The sequence below is a fragment of the Brachycentrus maculatus genome, unplaced genomic scaffold (assembly GCF_059751285.1).
Source record: "Brachycentrus maculatus isolate JH-2025_06_01 unplaced genomic scaffold, ASM5975128v1 h1tg000033l, whole genome shotgun sequence".
NCBI lineage: Eukaryota > Metazoa > Arthropoda > Insecta > Trichoptera > Brachycentridae > Brachycentrus > Brachycentrus maculatus.
The window spans coordinates 971,078-990,472 of NW_028280787.1; the positions used below are offsets into that span (position 1 = coordinate 971,078).

Consider the following 19,395-nt stretch of genomic DNA (forward strand, 5'->3'; position numbering starts at 1 on the left):
ATTTTAAGAAATAGTGGTATTTACTTAGTAAAACATTAATTAAAAATGGATAGACTTTACCACAAAGTGACTGCCGAATCAATTAATGAAATTCTTCTTCATTTATGTCGAGACGTCGATATGTATAATTTTGTATCAAGCATTTTTGTGTATAACAATTTCCACTCTACGTATATCCTCCATGACGTCCGCTCGCCTTTTTTTAATTTTCAAAAGATCAAAAGCATCATTAAGCCCGTTTTGGTTCGCCGAGTAGAAGATTCCACCCTTTTCGGCCGGCTCCTCTCGGGACATACCCAGAAATCAATCTCTATTCTGTCTGACAGTGTCAATTGACAATTGAAACGTCACTTTGACAGCAATTCGAGCGGGAAAATATCGCTCGCGAACTGATTTCGGTCTGTATAATTGATCCTAGATCCTTTCGCGTCGCAGCTACTGCACGGATCACACGTTTAAATAGACCCGCCATTAATCTTTATAGAATTACCGACCGAAAACCAGTCAGGCCGATCAGTTTCAGCCGCTCTCTTGAGTTTGACAGATCGCGTTTGGGCGCGAGCGCGTCCATTTTGATTTTTCTCAAATTCGAACGAAATTCTTTTTTCGAAATCTCTTTATGGCTGTTGAATTCAACGACTATTCGTCCAGTGCCTTTGGTGAATTATTTTTTTTTATTTGACGTATTTTGTTTTTACTCGGTATATTTTTTTTATATGTTGTAATGGATCTGAATTGTACAAGAGACTTGTTCTTTTTGAATTGTGATTGACAGTGTGTGGTAGAGGGGAACTAAGGCAAGGATTAAGAAGAAGTTACGATTTTTAAGAGTGAGTTTTGAAAATATATTACTAACGAACTAACTAACTAACCATCACGCCGCTAGGCAGAGAGAATAGAACGCCACACCACTCTGTCTTTGCAAGCATTCTTCGCCTATTCCACGTTCATGCATCTCCTCATACATACCCGCCGATTGTTTCGACTCCTAACCTGACCGCTTTCAAGTATTTGGCATACCTGATCGTGCCAAGTTTTTCTCGGTCTTCCTCTGCTCCTTTTTCCAATTACAAAAATTGTTTTACCGTTCTTTCCTCACTCATTCGTTCTAAATGCCCAAACCATCTCAACACACCGTTCTTATTTTTTATCGATAATGCTTGTCTCAGCTTTGCATTCCTTCCTTAGTTCACTATTCGAACATCTATCATACATCGTTTTGTCATAAATATATTACTGCATTTTCTATAATATATCTACAATTAAATAATTTTTCCACTTTTGTTTGATTTGACCATCATCAGACTGAAATAAACTATTTAGTTGTTGTTTTATTAAACTAGATTTTTATGTTAGTTTTTAGTTTCCTTTTGAAACTACAAATTTGATTGCAATATAATGGTGTTAAGTCTTTTTTAAGTGTTTTATTTTTATATATATTTTTTTATTTATTTATTTGTTTCTTTAATTACCGCCTCCGTAGTGTAATGGTCAGCATGCTCGGCTACCGTTCTGGAGGTCCCGGGTTCGATTCCCAGGGGGGTTTAATAAATATAAGTGATTTTTTCACTCTACTATTTATTCAATATTACCCTGGACTGGTACCTGAAGCGGAGGGCTGATCACCTTTCCTTCATGTGTAATCGATCGAGATAACACTGCGTTTATATGAAGCAGTGCCCTATGCACCATTGGGGTGCGGTAAGGGATTTATTATTATTATTATTCTTTAATTAGCGGTTATTTACACCTAATTTACATCATGTGTTAATGATCAAGATAACACTGCGTTTATATGATGCAGTGCCCTATGCACCATCGGATGCGGATGAGGGTTTGACGACAGTAAACAAAACATATATTTTTAAATTCATTCAGACTCTTTTCATTCTTCATATATTCAGGCATCTCATCATACATTTTCAAACCCTTATACATTAAAGAATTTTGTAACATATATTATTAGATTATTATATATAGATAATTTTTTATATATAGATAATTTTGTAACAATTATCAACGATGTCATTTATTTTTAAGTTCAGTTTAATTTGAAAATACCACTTCTGTTGTGACACGTGTTTTGATGCATTCTGTACCATTTTGTTTAATTTAATGCTATTTACATTTTTATATTTCATTCAAATTGCAATATCCAACTGAAGTATGATTATAAATATGTCGGGTTGTGATCCCGTGGTTAGTGTCGCGTACTCTTGAGTCAGAGTTTCTCGGTTCGAACCCACTTTTTTTGGAATCTGAGCCCACCATCCACCCGCAGCAGTTATAGAGTCCTGAGGGACTCTCTGTCAGCTGCACATAGAGGAAAATCTTCAAAATATTTCTGAAGAAATAAATAGTATAAAGTGGTTCGAACCCACTCTATTACAATTTGATACATATTTCGGACTTTTTTTTAGAATATATATTAATTTTTTTTTTATGTATTATAACTCCTTTTTGTCCGCCTCCGTAGTGTAATGGTCAGCGCGCTCGGCTACCATTTTGGAGGTCCCGGGTTCGATTCCCAGGGGGGTCAAATTAATATAAGTGATTTTTTCACTCCAATATTTATTCCATATACCCTGGACTGGTACCTGAAGCGGAAGGCTGATCACATTTCTTTCATGTGTTAACGATCAAGATATCACTGCGTTTATATGAAGCAGTGCCCTATGCACCATTGGGGTGCGGATAAGGGTTGGAATTAAAATGAAATAACTCCTTACCTCCTCCACACAGTTTAAATTCAAGTAAAGTAAAATTTAAAATGATTAGATTTTAACACAAAGTGACTGCCGAATCAATTAATTAACATCTTCTCTTCAAAAGCTTTTTTCAAAACCACATATGTATTTATTTCGAAGAACAACGTATTCTTTCAATACAAAAGCGGTGTTTAAAGCAAAAAATTCAATGATGTCAAATCGATAGCTCCTTTCAACAACGTCATCTATCAAAAAACTTGATTTTTCAGGAGATCGTTATTAAAGTTTAAGAATATAATAAAATGTATTAAAAATAAATATCAAGCCACTTATTGAACTTTTCACTGTGCAACAGATCTTTTTAGGTAAAACCTGAAGGTTTTTTCTCCATTTAAAAAATATTGAGCATATTTAAAAAAATAATTAAACAATACCTTTTGTCCGCCTCCGTAGTGTAATGGTCAGCACGCTCGGCTACCGTGCTGGAGGTCCCGGGTTCGATTCCCAGGGGGGGGGTTAAATAAATATAAGTGATTTTTTCACTGTAATGTTTATTCAATATTACCCTGGACTGGTACCTGAAGCGGAGGGCTGATCACCTTTCCTTTATGTGTAAACGATCAAGATAACACTGCGTTTATATGAAGCAGTGCCCTATGCACCATTGAGGTGCGGATAAGGGTTTTATTATTTTTTTTTTCTTCAAAATGCAAAAGCATTACTTTCTGCCCTGCAGCGGGTAAATATTAAGTTAAAAATACGCCGTCTTAGCTGGGATATAGTACATTTTATGGGCATTTCGAATACATGCATAACTGAAAATTGACGATTTTTTAAATATGACGTTGTTGAAAGGAGTGAGCGAAATGTTACCTGGGATTGAATGAAATCAAGTCGCCATTTATCCGTATATCAGGCCTTAGCAGTTGACAATCATTGCGTCATGATTCATGGTACAATCAAGTTCGCTACCGCTAAAGCAGTAATAATCTGCATGGGTCAATAGGAAGATTGGCTTATCAACTACACGATCCCTCCTGGATGCTGTATTCTAACTGACATCTACACGGTGTTTCGAAACACGCGAACCACTGTAAAAATATGGACACACTGCCCAACGATGTCCATCTCGAACACAACCACACATCACTCACTCCTTTCAAGAACGTCATAAATCAAAAATCGTCAATTTTCAGTTGTGCGTGTTTTTGAAACGCCCATAAAATGTACTATATCCCAGCAAAAGCGGCATATTTTTAACTTAATATTTACCCGCTACAGGGCAGAAAGTGTTGTTTTTGCATTTCGAAGAAAAGGTATTGTTTAATTATTTTTTAAATATACTAAATATTTTTCAAATGGAGAAAAAACCTTCAGATTTTACCTAAAAAGATCTGTTGCACAGTAAAATGTTTAATAAGCGGCTTGATATTTATTTGTATCACATTGCATTACATTTTTAAACTTTAAAAACGTTCTCCTGAAAAATCAAGTTTTATGATTTATGGCGTTCTTGAAAGGAATGAGTGATATATGCAGTCACTGCTCAGGAAAACACTCCCAAAAAAACTGCCCAAACAATGACAATTACTATAATTGTGGCTAGCTAAATAACTGACTAACCATCACGTCGCTTTCCGAAGGGGCAGGCAGATATATTACAACCCTGAACCACTCATCGCAAACGTCGGGTTGTGGTCCCTTGGTTAGTGTCGCGGACTCTTTAGTCAGAGTTTCTCCGTTCGAACCCACTCTACCAAAATTTGATACTTTTTTTAATAGTATGGAATTAATTATCAAGCTCACAGAAATAGTATGGAATTGAAGCATTTTTGAAAATAACAGACACAGATACTTCTCTTTTAACTAAAAAAAAGAACGTTATAAACGTTGGTGAACGTTACACGTGTGTAAAGTGATCACTTAAACCAGCCTATGACGGTGGTCAGCCCCGTAAATGCCCAGTCTTCCATATTCTTCTTCATCTTTAATGAGATGTCCAAAAATGTTATAAGCCACATTCGTGCATCTCCTCTTACCCAACCGCTGATTATTTTGACTCCTGATCTGACCAAACCCAAGTATTTGAGGTCTTCTTCTGTTCCTATTTACACAACTACGTTCGCCGTGTAAATTTGTTTCGGCGTTCTTTCCTCACTCATTGGCTCCACATGTCCAAACCATTTGAACACACTTTTCTTAATTTCATCTCAGCCTTGCATTCTTTACTTATTTCTACATTTGAATATCTAGCATGCATCGTTTTGCCATGTATTAGTCTGAGAGATCGTTAACTGCATTCAGCCTTTGAATTGGTGAATGTTACACGTGTGTAAATTGATCACTTAAACCAGCCTCTGAGGGTTGTCAGCCCCGTAAATGCCCAGACTTCCATATTCTTCTTCATCTTTGATGAGATGTTAAAAATAGTATTTATTCTACAATGATTAAAGAAAACACTTCGTTTTTTACCACTTGAGTTTTATTATAGACTACATGTTTCAGAAGTTAAACTTCCATCATTCCGGTCTGTATAATAACTAAAATATAAAATTGTTCTATAAATAAGGAGAGAGGAAAGTAAGGGGAAGGGGTTAGTCAAGGAACGGAGTTTGAAAGCAAAGGAAAAATGGAAAAACGAAGTGTTTTCTTTAATCACAAAGTTAATGCCGAGTCTTACCACAAAGTTAATGCCGAAACAATAAATAAAGTATTTATTCTATTGTGCAAAATTTGCTTTAGGCTTTTTATGACCATCTGTAAATAACGCAAGTCATAATCAGATTTTTGTACATCTAGTACCGCCATTAAAGACTTATGTCCTTATTATAAAATTACCCTTTCAATTAGATTGAATTACGTCGAATTGAAGCATCTTATTGAATAAAACAAGAACTCAATTTAAATATTTATCGAGATGATGATGTGGCGACTTAGGTCATCAAATGAGACCGTTCGAGCCACATCAGGGTGGATACAGTTCCCACGACCACCACGACATCTTCTAGCTATAATAATAATAAAATAATAAAACCCTTATCCGCACCCCAATGGTGCATAGGGCACTGCATCATATAAACGCAGTGTTATCTTGATCGTTTGCACATGAAGGTGATCAGCCCTTCGCTTCAGGTACCAGTCCAGGGTAGTGTTGAATAAATATTGGAGTGAAAAAATCACTTATATTTATTTGATTCCCCTTGGGAATCGAACCCGGAACCTCCAGAACGGTAGCCGAGCGTGCTGACCATTACACTAAGGAGGCAGACGCATCTTCTAGCTATATGCTTCAAAAATTCTCAACCGAGGGCAACACCGATGCCCCGAATCCAAATCTATGAATTTAGAACTACCATTCGAAAGGAATCCATCAACATTTCAAACATTTTCTTCTACCTCATTCCCTAAACTCCCTTTTTCTTTTGCCTTCCTTATTATCATCAATTTGTAATTTATGTTTTTTAAATGTGCAAGTACTATCTACCCTCTGATTGCAAACAGCTATATATGGTATCAAACGTTTTGATCAATATCACTAATCTGTTTTTGGTCGGTTGGAAGATATTGCTTTTTAGCAATAAGCCCGCCAATGTACTTATTTATTTTCTGTACATAAAGTTTGAATAAAAAAATTATAAAAAATATACCAGGAGTTAGAAATACGCGATACGCGACCAAATTTGTGCACTGGTTGTGAGTATCTTTGTATTGTTTTTTGACATTTCATCAAAGATGACGGAAGTCTGGGCATTTACGGGGCTGACGACCGCCATAGGTGGTTTAAATGATCATTTTACACTCGTGTAACATTCAACAATTCTACCTATTATTGACAACCACACTACTTACAGTGGAAGTTCTATATATATATGAACCAATTTTGAAATATTGTTTTTGAATCACTAGAACTTCACTAGAGACATCTATCGGTGAGATGAAAAGATGAAGTTTATTGAGAGTATCTTTATGTAACGAATTCAGTAGCGACATGAGTGTGTCCAAATGTGTTAAATAAATTATGTGGTCAAATTATAAGCTTAAATAATAAAAACAAAAATGATATTTTCTGGCGTTTCTCATGTGTGTGATTATAATCCAGGATTCGGACCTCACATGCTTATAAAAGAGTTTCTGCTCAATTAAAAGCTTCTTTTTATCTCACCAATAGATGTCTCTAGTGATGTTCTAGTGATTCAAAAACAATATTTCAAAATTGGTTCATATATACATATTTATAGAGCTTTCAAGAATTTGAGTAGTGTGGTTGCCAATAAGGGTAGAATGGGTGAAATGGATCACTTAAACCAACCTATGACGGTCGTCAGCCCCGAAAATGCTCAGACTTCCATATTCTTCTTCATCTTTGATGAGATGTCAAACAATAATAATAAACATTCGCCCCTTTTTTTTCTTTGCTTTTCGATTCACGTCCATCTCAAACGCGTACTGAATCATGACCTTTTTTTTTAAATTCAACGTAACGACTTCTTTGAAACAAGTCGATTATTTTATTCGGTTTCTCGTGCCTAATCTGGAGCACTCTTGCGCGGATGCTGTCGGCAGTAAAGTCGTCCATGAGCGTCCCGGTGTGAGTGTGGGTGAGCCAGCGTGAGACTTCGCGCGCTCGGAACGCTTCCTGCCGCCTGTGGGAAAGGATATCGTCCGAAGGGGCCGCCACAGTCCTGTATCATGTCCTGCCACCCTGGTAGTTGCGTCGCTCAAAGCTAAACGACACCATCACATTTATGTACTAAAATTGGTTCACAAACAATGAAAAACATATTTATGGCATATTTTATTTGTATATCTTAAAAATGATGATGAATGTATTTGGTAAAAAATAAATGAATGAGGTTCATCCCTAGAAACAATACGATAGATAAAATGGATTCAATATTTCATATCAATCAAGATAGCAATCAGTTATAGCAAATAACCTATCAGCGGAAGCTAAACTGGCAGTGCACAACGGAGTCCTGGTTCCAACTCAAATGTATGGAAGTGAAACATGGAGTTGGCAAAAGAAGGATGAAAGTAGACTGAATGCAGTCGAAATGCGATCTCTCAGAAGAATGTGCGACAAAACGATGTATGATAGATGTGCGAATAGTGAAATAAGGAAGGAATGCAAAGCTGAGATAAGCATTATCGATAAAATTAAGAAAGGTGTGTTGAGATGGTTTGGACATGTAGAACGAATGAGTGAGGAAAGAACGGTAAAACAAATTTATGAGGCGAATGTTAGCGGGAAAAGAAGCAGAGGAAGACCGAGAAAAACATGGCACGATATGCCAAATACTTGAAAGTGGTCAGGTTAGGAGTCGTAACAATCGGCGGGTATGTATGAGGAGATGCATGAACGTGGAAGAGGCGAAGAATGTTTGCAAGGACAAAGTGGTGTGGCACTCTATTCTCTCTGCCTACCCCTGCGGTGAAGCGGCGTGATGGTTAGTTAGTTAGTTAGTTAGTTATATCAATCAAGATTTGTCACATAGCTAAAGTGACCATACGTCCCGTTTTGAACGGGACCGTCCCGTTTTTAGATAGCCTATCCCGTTGTCTCCAAGTAAAGTTTCGGGACGTCGAAATGTCCCGTTTTCAAAAAAAGAGCAACACAGTAACAATTTTTAAAAAAAAGTGCAAAAAATCGGCGGTAGTTTGTAGTATCGCCGTTTCATATAAATTTGCTTTCATAATTTTTTCATATACTTATATATTTTTTATTCTTTTAATTTTCTTTGTCAACGTTTCTTTTCTTTTTATTAATACATAAAGCTATGAAAAAATAGGTACCATTTTCTTGAATATACATACTATTACGTGAAAATTGGAAGATGTCCCGTTTTGAGGACAAAAATAAATGGTCAGTTTACACATAGCTCATTTATTTATTATTCTTCTTGATAAGATATCAGTAAACCTGAGAGATATTTTGTGCACTAACCCTTACTGGTCCAATGTGGAATCTCATTCGACATCGATTTTTCGCTCTTAGGTCCCATGTCGGATGTTATTCCACATTTTTTTCATCATAAGTATTATTTATTTAAATTCCAAGCTTACATTTTTGTCACTCGTATCTATTACAATAGTATGTGAAGCAGAGGACATTTTTTTCCAATTGTAATATACTGTCCGCCTCCGTAGTGTAATGGTCAGCACGCTCGGCTACCGTTCTGGAGGTCCCGGGCTCGATTCCCAAGGGGGGTAAAATAAAATATAAGTGATTTTTTCACCGTAATATTTATTCAATATTACCATGGACTGGTACCTGAAGCGGAGGGCTGATCACCTTTCCTTCATGTGTAAACGATCAAGATAACATTGCGTTTATATGACACAGTGCCCTATGCACCATTGGGGTGCGGATAAGGGTTTTATTATTATTATTATAATTGTAATATAACTGTCTACCTAGATTTTTTTATTAAATTTTGGGGGACCGGAAAGGGTTAATTTGAAATCAAACACAGATTTTTTGAGTCTACTAAGTTGTATTTTATTAACAAAAACTTATATTACATTCGTTTGATAATGCCCTAACAAGGCGAATTAATATTAATTTTTTATGTATTTTTGGTAATAAAATACAACTTAGTAGACTCAAAAAATCTGTGTTTGATTTAAAATTAATACATAAATTAAAATGGAGTTCTACAAATTAAACGCCAAATCAATATATAGACATGATCAGATGTGATCAATTGGCTGCCGTCTACGGTTCGATTCCTTTCTTCTAGGCTTTATCAACACCGGATGGTGCATAGGGCACTGCGTCTTAACGACACAGTGTTATCTTAATCGTAAAACCTAATAAAGAGAGGCGGTCAGTTGTTTAGTGTGCAATATTCACCATTTATAGTCATCGCAAAGTGACACACAGTGATGAATTGGCTGCCGTCTAGGGCTCGATTCCTTTCTTCTAGGCTTTATCAACACCCGATGGTGCATAGGGCACTGCGTCACATCGACACGGTATTATCTTGATCGTAAAACCTCTCAATATAGAAAGGCGATCAGTTTTTTGTCCATGTTGCATAGTAATTCACTATTTTAAGTCACCGCAAAGCGATACACTCCTTTTGACCCTTATCTTCATCCGATGGTGCATAAGGCACTGCATTGCATCGACACAGCGTTATCTTGATCGTAAAACACAATAAAGTCAGTCAGTTCTTTCCTAAAGGAACTGTGCAACATCCTTTTTCTACAACATTTTGAGTGTGTCCAAATACTTAAATAAGAATAAAAATCTGGATTATCTCCAATTACATGAGTTACAGTGTGTATAGACAATACAGGATTAAGTAATAAAAAAAATACATTTAAAAAAAGACAGAAAAAATAATAAATATTTTTGTATACTTATACCACCGGTATTCCCCGTCCGCCATCTTGCGCCGCAATTTTCCCGCCAAACTCCCCGTGAGATTGCCGCCGGCGGGAAGCCGCCGCTTCCGGTGAAGAAATAGCGCGCGCTTTTCCGCGCACCGGATCCGGCCGCCATGACAGTTGCGCTGCAGAACGACGATCTTTTGAAAAGCTAACGATTTTAATTTTAATTGCTTCATTATTTTATCTGGATCTCAGATATTTTTAGTTACTCTCTGGACTACGGAAATTAATCTTTTCTACGGTTAATAATAATACCATAGGTCATATAAAATATGATATGTAATATAATATATTTATGCACAATACTGCCGTATTTTTGTGACAGCTGTTTCGCATTTCAAAAATCACAATAACGTTTTATATATGTATGTGTATACTACTATTTCTTTAATTGAAAAATGTACATTTCCACAAAGTGAAAGAATTACTACTACTACCACCATCACGCCGTTTCCCCGCAGGGGTAGGCAGAGAGGATGGAACGCCACACTCTTCTGTCCTGACATACACTCCTCGCCTCCTTCACATCCATACATCTAGTCATACATGCCCTCCGGTTATGCAGACTTTTGACACCACCAGATTTTAGGTTCTGATTGATCTGATCGGGCCAAGTCTTTTTCGGTCGTCCGCGTTCTGTTTTCCCTCTCACATTCGCCACATACATTTTCTTAGTCATTCTCTCGTTATCCATTCGCTCCACTGTCCATACCACCGCAAAGAACTCTTCCTAATCTTTTCAATTATTCCTCGTTCAGCCTTACATTATTTTCTTATATCGTCGTTTTTAATTCTGTCATACAATGATTTTCCACACATTCGTCTGAGGGAGCGCATTTCAACAGCGTTCACTCTGCTTTCATCCTTCCTTTGCCAGTTCCATGTTTCGCTTCCATACATTAGTGTCGGTACCAGCACGCCGTTGTGAACCGCTAGCTTGGCTTCCATGGACATATTCTTATTCCCAATCACTCTGTTAAAAGCACCATTTATTCTATTCCCTGCATTCACTCTTCTCTCAATATCCTTATCCACTTTTCCATCCCTTGTGAACATGCTTCCTAGATATAAAAATTCTTGCACCTGTTCTAGGGATTCATTGTGCACGATAATCTTGCATTCTGTCAAATCTTTCTCTCTTTCAAACACCATGACCTTTGACTTTAAACAATGCCTTTTCTTCAAAATGCAAAAACATGCCCGGACTTGATAAAATTGGCTATTGCTTTAAGTTTGGATACAGTGTACATGTATTCTTGTAGGATTCCATTAGTATATTAGTTAAAGTTTTTTGTAAACAGTAAAAACACAAATAATTATCTTTAAAAAAATAACACAAATAAGAAAATGATTGAATATTTTAATTGATTTCAGACCGCATTTAGAGCCGGAGCGACCTGTGATGCCTTGCTGGCCAGACCTCTCATAGGAACTGTGCAGTAACGGGCGGCAGGCGCGCGAGCGGGCAGGCAAGCTAGACCGGCAACACAGGCCACGACATGACGCAGGAGGGCAGCGCCACGCGCGACGCGCCGCGACTCGAGCTCAAGTGCGACTCGGAGGATATCGAGATGACCGGGGCGATGGCCAAACCGGGGTGAGATGATCGCTTTTGAAATTTACATTTTGATTGGTAATTACCGCTTTTTAATTGGCAATTACCGCTTTTTGCTTGGTAATTACCGCTCTTTACTTGGTAATTACCGCTTTTTACTTGGTAATTACCGCTTTTACTTGGTAATTACCACTAAATATTAATGTCCGCCTCCGTAGCGTAATGGTCAGCACGCTTGGCTGCCGTTCTGGAGGTCCCGGGTTCGATTCCCAGGAAGGGGTCGAATAAATATAACTGATTTTTTCACTCTAATATTTATTCAATACTATCCTGGGCTGGTACTTAAATCGGAGGGCTAATCACCTTTCCTTCATAACACAGCGTTTATATGATGCAGTGCCTTATGCACCCCTGGAGTGCGGATAATGGTTTGAATTTGACTTGGTTATAAGTACTATTCTTTGAAAAAACCGCTTTTACTCAGTAATTTCCACTTTTATATGGTAAATACCACTATTTATTTAAATAAATTGTGCCACGTATTTTGATGCAGTCCGCATCATTTTTGTACACCGTCAATTATCATTATTAAACATTACCGAATCTCAAAAAAAAATGTTCTTTTCATATCACCAATAGATGTCTCTAGTGAAGTTCTAGTGATTCAAGCACAATGTTTCGAAATTGGTTCATATATATTGGGGATCTCTGTCAAATTTTTCATTTTCTAAGTTTGTTCCACAAAATGTCTAAAATAGTGTATTCCATAATATGGGAAAAGGATATAGCTGTGGTTGACATACTTATTTAGTTTTATAAAGATATTAATTTATAAAAATACATAAAACGAATGAGTTATTTAATTTCACAAGTTTGTTTTTGCTCTCCTGTAAAATTTGGTCTGAGACAGATATACCCCTTTGCCTTTAAACTACCGATATATCAACTCCAAGAATTTGAGTAGTGTGGTTGTCAATAATGGGTAGAATTGGTGAATGTTACACGCGTGTAAAGTGATCACCAGCCTATGACGGTCGTAAACCCCTAGTAAATGCCCAGACTTCCATTTTCTTCTTCATCTTGAGATGAGATGTCAAAAAATAATATGAAAATAACTCCTGTAGTTGGAGAAAATCCAGATTTTGTGAACAAGCATTTGGACACACTCAAAATGTTGTAAGGTAATAACTTCTACTACTTACTTATAACCCTTATCCGCACCCAATGGTGCATAGGGCACTGCATCGAATTGACGCAGTGTTTTATTGATCATTACTTACATGAAGGCAAGGTGATCACTCTCGCGCTTCAGAAACCAGTCCAGGGTAATATTAAATAAATATTACAGTGTAAAATCACTCATACTTATTTTCACCCCCCTGGGAATCGAACCCGGGACCTCCAGCAAGGTAGCTAAACACGCTGACCATTACACCACGGAGGCGAATTACTACTACAATTATTCATATTTTTACATACTATTCTATCCATCTATGTTGAGATGTCAAAAAATAAGATAAATTGTATTTTCAGGCCAGCCCAGTTGGACCAGCCCGACCCCGACAGAGGGTCTTGGGCCAGTAAGATGGACTTCATCCTGTCCGTGGTGGGCCTCGCCATAGGCCTGGGCAACGTGTGGCGGTTCCCCTACCTCTGCTACAAGAACGGAGGCGGGGCTTTCCTCATCCCCTACTTCCTGACACTCTTCCTCGCTGGCATCCCCATGTTCTTCATGGAGCTGGCCATGGGGCAGATGCTCACCATCGGGGGACTTGGTGTCTTCAAGATCGCCCCGATTTTCAAGGGTCAGTGAGCTTATACGATATATATATATATATATATATATATATATATATATATATATATATATATATATATATATATATATATATATATATATATATATATATAGTATCTTTCTAATACAATTTGATCCAATTTCTATACATACATTTATACGAAGAAAGTAAAATGAAAATATACAAAATATGTGTTCGACCAATAGCCACTTATGGGATTGAGGCAAGACCAGATACTTCTAGAACAAAATCTTGACTTCGAACCTCTGATCCATAACCGGAAACACATTGCGAGACCGAGTAAGAAATACCGATATCCGGAGCATGTGTAAGACAGAGGATATCGTGAGGTGGGGACGACAACGAAGGCGATACTGGAATGATCATGTAAACAGAATGTCAGATGACAGACTCAGCTCCAATCACCTCAATCCAATGAGGTTTTTATGACAAAGCAAGAAATACTTGTCAGACCCGCACTCCTCTATGGCTCCCAATGCTGGACGATGTATAACACCTACTCTAGGCAACTAGAAACTGCTGAAATGCGAACGCTTAGATGGTCAGCTGGAGTGTCTCTTAGAGACAAAATAAACCAGTTCACGCATTCGTGGAATCCTGGGTGTAACAGGCATTAATAGTAAGGTATAGAAAGGCAATTGAGATGGTAAGGGCACATAGGACGCAGAGAACCTGATCGTATTGTGAACCAGGCGATCGCCATGGCTCTTCCTCGAGAATCAAGCCAGGAGGAAATCGCAGCTGATATTGAAAGGATTATCTTAAGTATTCTGTACTCCATAAGTAATTATCATACTTAAATATATTCATATGCTATATGGAAAAATCCTGAGATGAAGATCGGCAGCAAAATCAAGATTTACAAAACTTGAGTGCGACCCATCATGACATATGGATTCGAAAGTAGAGCAGACGCCTTTGCCATTAAAAACTTGCTTAGAGTGTCAGAAATGAAGACTCTAAGAAGCATATCAGGCAAGAGTCTTCGAGATAGAATAAGAAACGCCAGGATCAGGGAAATATGCGAGGTCGAAGATGTCGTTAGGTGGGGAAGGCAACGAAGGAGACAATGGTATGCGCGTGTGAGGAGAATGGAACCATCCAGACTCCCCCATATCGCACTGTCCCGAACCCCATGGTGGACGACTCCCGGGCAGACCACCAAAGAGATGGGACGATAGCTGGGAATCGACATCGCAGGAGGCTAATCCCTCTTAAAAACAGGCCACAAGGCCAACAACAAGATGAAGAAGAAGAAAAAGAAAAAATATGTTCAGACTTCCATCTTCTTTCGTATAAAAACGATAAATACTCCATCTCATTTAGAGACAGCTATGAAAAATCATAACATGATGACTATATTTTAGTTTTTTTCCAGGTATCGGTTACGCGGCGGCTGTAATGTCGTGTTGGATGAACGTGTATTACATCGTGATCCTTGCCTGGGCTATCTTCTACTTCTTCATGTCCCTGCGAGCAGGTATTATTACTTAATCCTTCAATACTATTACATATTCTTCAATTTCAATCCTAGAAGGTTTTTTTAATATTACATAATTGGTTGCCTAAAAAATCATGTAATTAATTATAAATATTTATTTTATTTTATTTATTTAGAAATTTAACAGAACATTACCATAAATATATTAACAATAATGAATAACAAATAAAACAGGTAATTGTAACATTCAAATTACAAAATTTCACTAATGTGAAATGTGTTAAAAGAAAAGCTGTGAAGGTGACGTGTATTTACTATTTGTTATTTTATTATAATTTTTGTCCGCCTCCGTAGTGTAATGGTCAGCACGCTCGGCTACCGTTCTGGAGGTCCCGGGTTCGATTCCCAAGGGGGGGCAAATAAATTTAAGTGATTTTTTCACTGTAATATTTATTCAATATTACACTGGACTGGTACCTGAAGCGGAGGGCTGATCACCTTTCCTTCGTGTGTAATCGATCGAGATAACACTGCGTTTATATGAAGCAATGCCCTATGCACCATTGGGGTGCGGATATATATATATATATATATATATATATATATATATATATATATATATATATATATATATATATATATATATATATATATATATATATATATATATATATATATATATATATATATATATATTTACATCTACTTACAGTAAACAAAGCATTTATTTTAAAATTCTTTCAGACTCTTTTCATTCTTCGTACATTCAGGCATCTCATCATACATTTTCAAACCCTTATACATTAAACAATTTTGTGACTCAGTTTTTTTCAACAATGGCAGTTTTATTTTATCCTTATTTCTAGTAATATGTTCAGAAACATTTAACAATTTGGGTGATTTATCGTTTAAAAATTTATATATAAAAATCAGCATATTTAATTTTAGTCTCTTTTTTATAGATAACCAGTTGAGTTCTTCTCTCATTTTTTCTATATTATCTTATAACGGAAGAGGTGTTGAAAATCGCTAGAGGGTTGTGGACAATATTTAGACTGTAACATGTTTGCCAGATGTGCCGTGGAGAAGTTGTGACAACTACTGGAACACCCAGACCTGCGTCAATCCCTACGACAGGAAGAACCTGGTTTGCTTCGACACCATGTCCGCCAACAGGACCATCACGAAGATCTGCACCATCAACTCTAGGAACGTGTCGACGGCGCTGCTCAGCGACCCCGTCAAGGAATTCTGGGAGTAAGTAGTTTATAATTTTATTTTTAAAACAAATAAAAATAAAAATAAAATAAAAATTATTTTTTTTGGTTTTTTGGTTTCTGATAATCAAGTATTTTTTTTTATTTTATATTAACACTATTATTCTAGTCTTTGGCAATTGGCAAACGAAGGATGAAAGTGGACTGAATGCAGTCGAAATGCGATCTCTCAGAAGAATGTGCGACAAAACGATGTATGATAGATGTGCGAATAGTGAAATAAGGAAGGAATGCAAAGCTGAGATAAGCATTATCGATAAAATTAAGAAAGGTGTGTTGAGATGGTTTGGACATGTAGAACGAATGAGTGAGGAAAGAACGGTAAAACAAATTTATGAGGCGGATGTTAGTGGGAAAAGAAGCAGAGGAAGACCGAGAAAAATATGGCACGATCAGGTATGCCTAATACTTGAAAGTGGTCAGGTTAGGAGTCGTAACAATCGGCGGGTATGTATGAGGAGATGCATGAACGTGGAAGAGGCAAAGAATGTTTGCAAGGACAGAGTGGTGTGGTGCTCTATTCTCTCTGCCTACCCCTGCGGGGAAGCGGCGTGATGGTTAGTTAGTTAGTTAGTTTTCTATTATTCTAGTTCTACTTATAATACCTATTGTATTATTGCCAGTGCCCTTTACTAAGACCTAATTTATACTGAATACCCACACACAGGCCATGCCTTTGTGGGATCTTTTTTAGTATTTACATTTATATTTTATTCATTTTTTTTTGTATTTGATTTTATGTCATGTTTGGATAATGCAAAAGAATTTAAAATTAAAATAACCGAAACCATTTAATTCCTGAAAACTAAAAAATACCATGACGATGGTTTCAAATGTATTTTCCAATTGATCAATATCTTGTTTCAATAGGCCAATCTACAATAAAGTAGTAATATGTGAAGGACTAAAAATCAACTTATAGAAATATGTTTCAATTAATAAACAGACTGTCATCATAAAACAAAATGTACATTATAGACACTAATTAGAAGTTATGTGCGCTCACTCTTTTCAACAACGTCATATATAAAAAATCGTCAATTATCAGTTGTGCATGTTTTCGGAATGCCCAGAAAATGAACTATATCCCAGCAAAAGCGGCATATTTTTAACTTAATATTTACCTGCTACAGGGCAGAATGTGTTGTTTTTTCATTTTGAAGAAACGGTATTGCTTAATTATTTTTTTAAATATACGAAATATATTTCAAATGGTGAAAAAACCTTCAGGTTTTACTTAAAAAGATCTGTTGCACAGTGAAAAGTTCAATAAGTGGCTTGACATTTATTTTTAATACATTGTATTATATTTTTAAACTTTAAAAACATTCTCCTGAAAAATCAAGTTTTTGGTTTATGACGTTGTTGGAAGGAGTGAGCGACATGTGTAACATTCACCAATTCTATCCATGATTGACAACCACACTACTCAATTTTTTTAAACTCCTAGATATACTGATCAAACTCGTGACATTGTGAATGTTACACGTGTGTAAAGTGATCACTTGACCAAGCAAATGACGGTCGTGAGCCCTGTAAATATGCTCAGACTTCCATATTCTCCATCTGTGTTGAGATGTCAAAAAGAAAAAAAGGATTTGGGTAGTAATTTCTATATTAGCTGTTATTTGAGGAGTTAAGATGCGACGAGATGATTTGTCCGCCTCCGTGGTGTAATGGTCAGCGTGTTTAGCTACCGTGCTGGAGGTCCCGGGTTCGATTCCCCGGGGGGGAGGTGAAAATTAATATAAGGGATTTAACACTGTTATAATTATTTAATATTACCCTGGACTGGTTCCTGAAGCGCAAGAGTGATCACCTTGCCTTCATGTAAGTAATGATAAAGATAACACTGTGTCAATTTGATGCAGTGCCCTATGCACCATTAGGTGCGGATAAATGTTATAAATAAAAAAAATAAGATGAGTTTCCCTTTTGCAGACGTCGTGCTCTGATGATCTCAGACGGCATCGACTCGGTCGGAGCTCTGCGCTGGGAGTTGGCTGGAACCCTCCTGCTCGTGTGGATCATCTGCTACTTCTGCATCTGGAAGGGAGTCCGCTGGACTGGGAAGGTCGTCTACTTCACGGCCCTCTTCCCCTACTTCCTGCTGACCATCTTGCTCATCAGAGGTAAGTTTTCTGTCTGTCTCTGCACTATTTTACTAGCACACTTTAGAAGAGGCAAAGTCATATGAATCAAGCATTGAATGATACCAAAAACCTTATCTTAACTGCCTTCATTAACTGGCAGTAAGCAATGGGGTTCTGATTCCAAACCATAAGTATAGAAGTGTAGCATGGAAATGGCATTGAAAGCCTTCCGCCACCTTCCAGGATCCGATATAGAAGCTCTAGGCTTCCTATCAGACCCACACTTGCAAAGCACGTTATTATAATAATAATAAAAAAAATCATCAAAGCCTTATCCGCACCGGTGTATAGGGCACTGTATCCTATAAACACAGTGTTATTTTGTTCATTAACACATGAAGGAAAGGTGATCACCCCTCCGCTTCAGGTACCGGTCCAGGGTAGTATTGAATAAATATTAGAGTGAAAAAATCATTTTATATTTATTTCACCCACCCCCCCCCCCTGGGAATCGAACCCGGGACCTCCAGTACGGTAGCTGAATGTGCTGACTATTGCTGGTGGACTTCATTAACTGGCAGTAAACATGGTTTCCGATGATGTGTTTAGATGGTTTGAACATGTGGAACAAATGAATAAGGAATAAAGCAAATTTATGAGGCAAATCTAGTAAAAATAGGAATGGAAGAATATCAAGGATAACTTGGTATGATTAAGTATGTCAAATACTTGGGCGTGGTCAGGTCAGGAGTCGGAAAAATCGTCGTATGTGTGAGGAGATGCATGAATTTGGAAGAGGCGAAGAATGTTTGCAAAGACAAAGTAATGCGGTGTTCTTTTCTCTCTGCCTAGTAAGTTAATTAGTTTTTTAATATTTAAAAGAGAAATATTTGTGTTTTTATTATTTACAAAAATACTTCAATTTCACACTATTTCTGTGAGCCTAAGTTACATTTCCAATATTGCACAAAAAATCATTTCAATGCAAATCTGTTCTGTTTACTGTATTCTATCAAGATCTTAATTAAAGTTTGACCAATCCTGTGTTAAACTAATGTGAAATCATAAAATCGCACCAAAACGTAACAATTTTACAAGCTACAATT

The 19,395-nt window shown here is 37.0% G+C and overlaps 2 protein-coding genes across 4 annotated transcripts in view; both read left to right on the plus strand.

Annotated features, from left to right (window-relative positions):
* LOC148312752 (uncharacterized) overlaps positions 1-19,395 on the plus strand; it is a 518,102-nt gene that overhangs the window by 68,448 nt on the left and 430,259 nt on the right. The window lies entirely within an intron of this gene.
* The window catches only part of Gat (sodium- and chloride-dependent GABA transporter), a 35,740-nt gene that overhangs the window by 4,847 nt on the left and 11,498 nt on the right, over positions 1-19,395 (plus strand). The window contains exons 1-6 of one of the 3 annotated variants that reach the window (XM_088273965.1): positions 427-830; positions 11,478-11,700; positions 13,192-13,463; positions 14,857-14,958; positions 15,993-16,176; positions 18,138-18,328. In XM_088273965.1, the coding sequence (XP_088130091.1) occupies positions 11,603-11,700; positions 13,192-13,463; positions 14,857-14,958; positions 15,993-16,176; positions 18,138-18,328 (847 nt within the window). In that variant the 5' untranslated portion in view covers positions 427-830; positions 11,478-11,602. Of the gene's footprint in view, positions 1-426; positions 831-11,477; positions 11,701-13,191; positions 13,464-14,856; positions 14,959-15,992; positions 16,177-18,137; positions 18,329-19,395 lie in introns of those variants that run through there. The other 2 variants (XM_088273985.1, XM_088273975.1) reach the window with 2 other exon arrangements.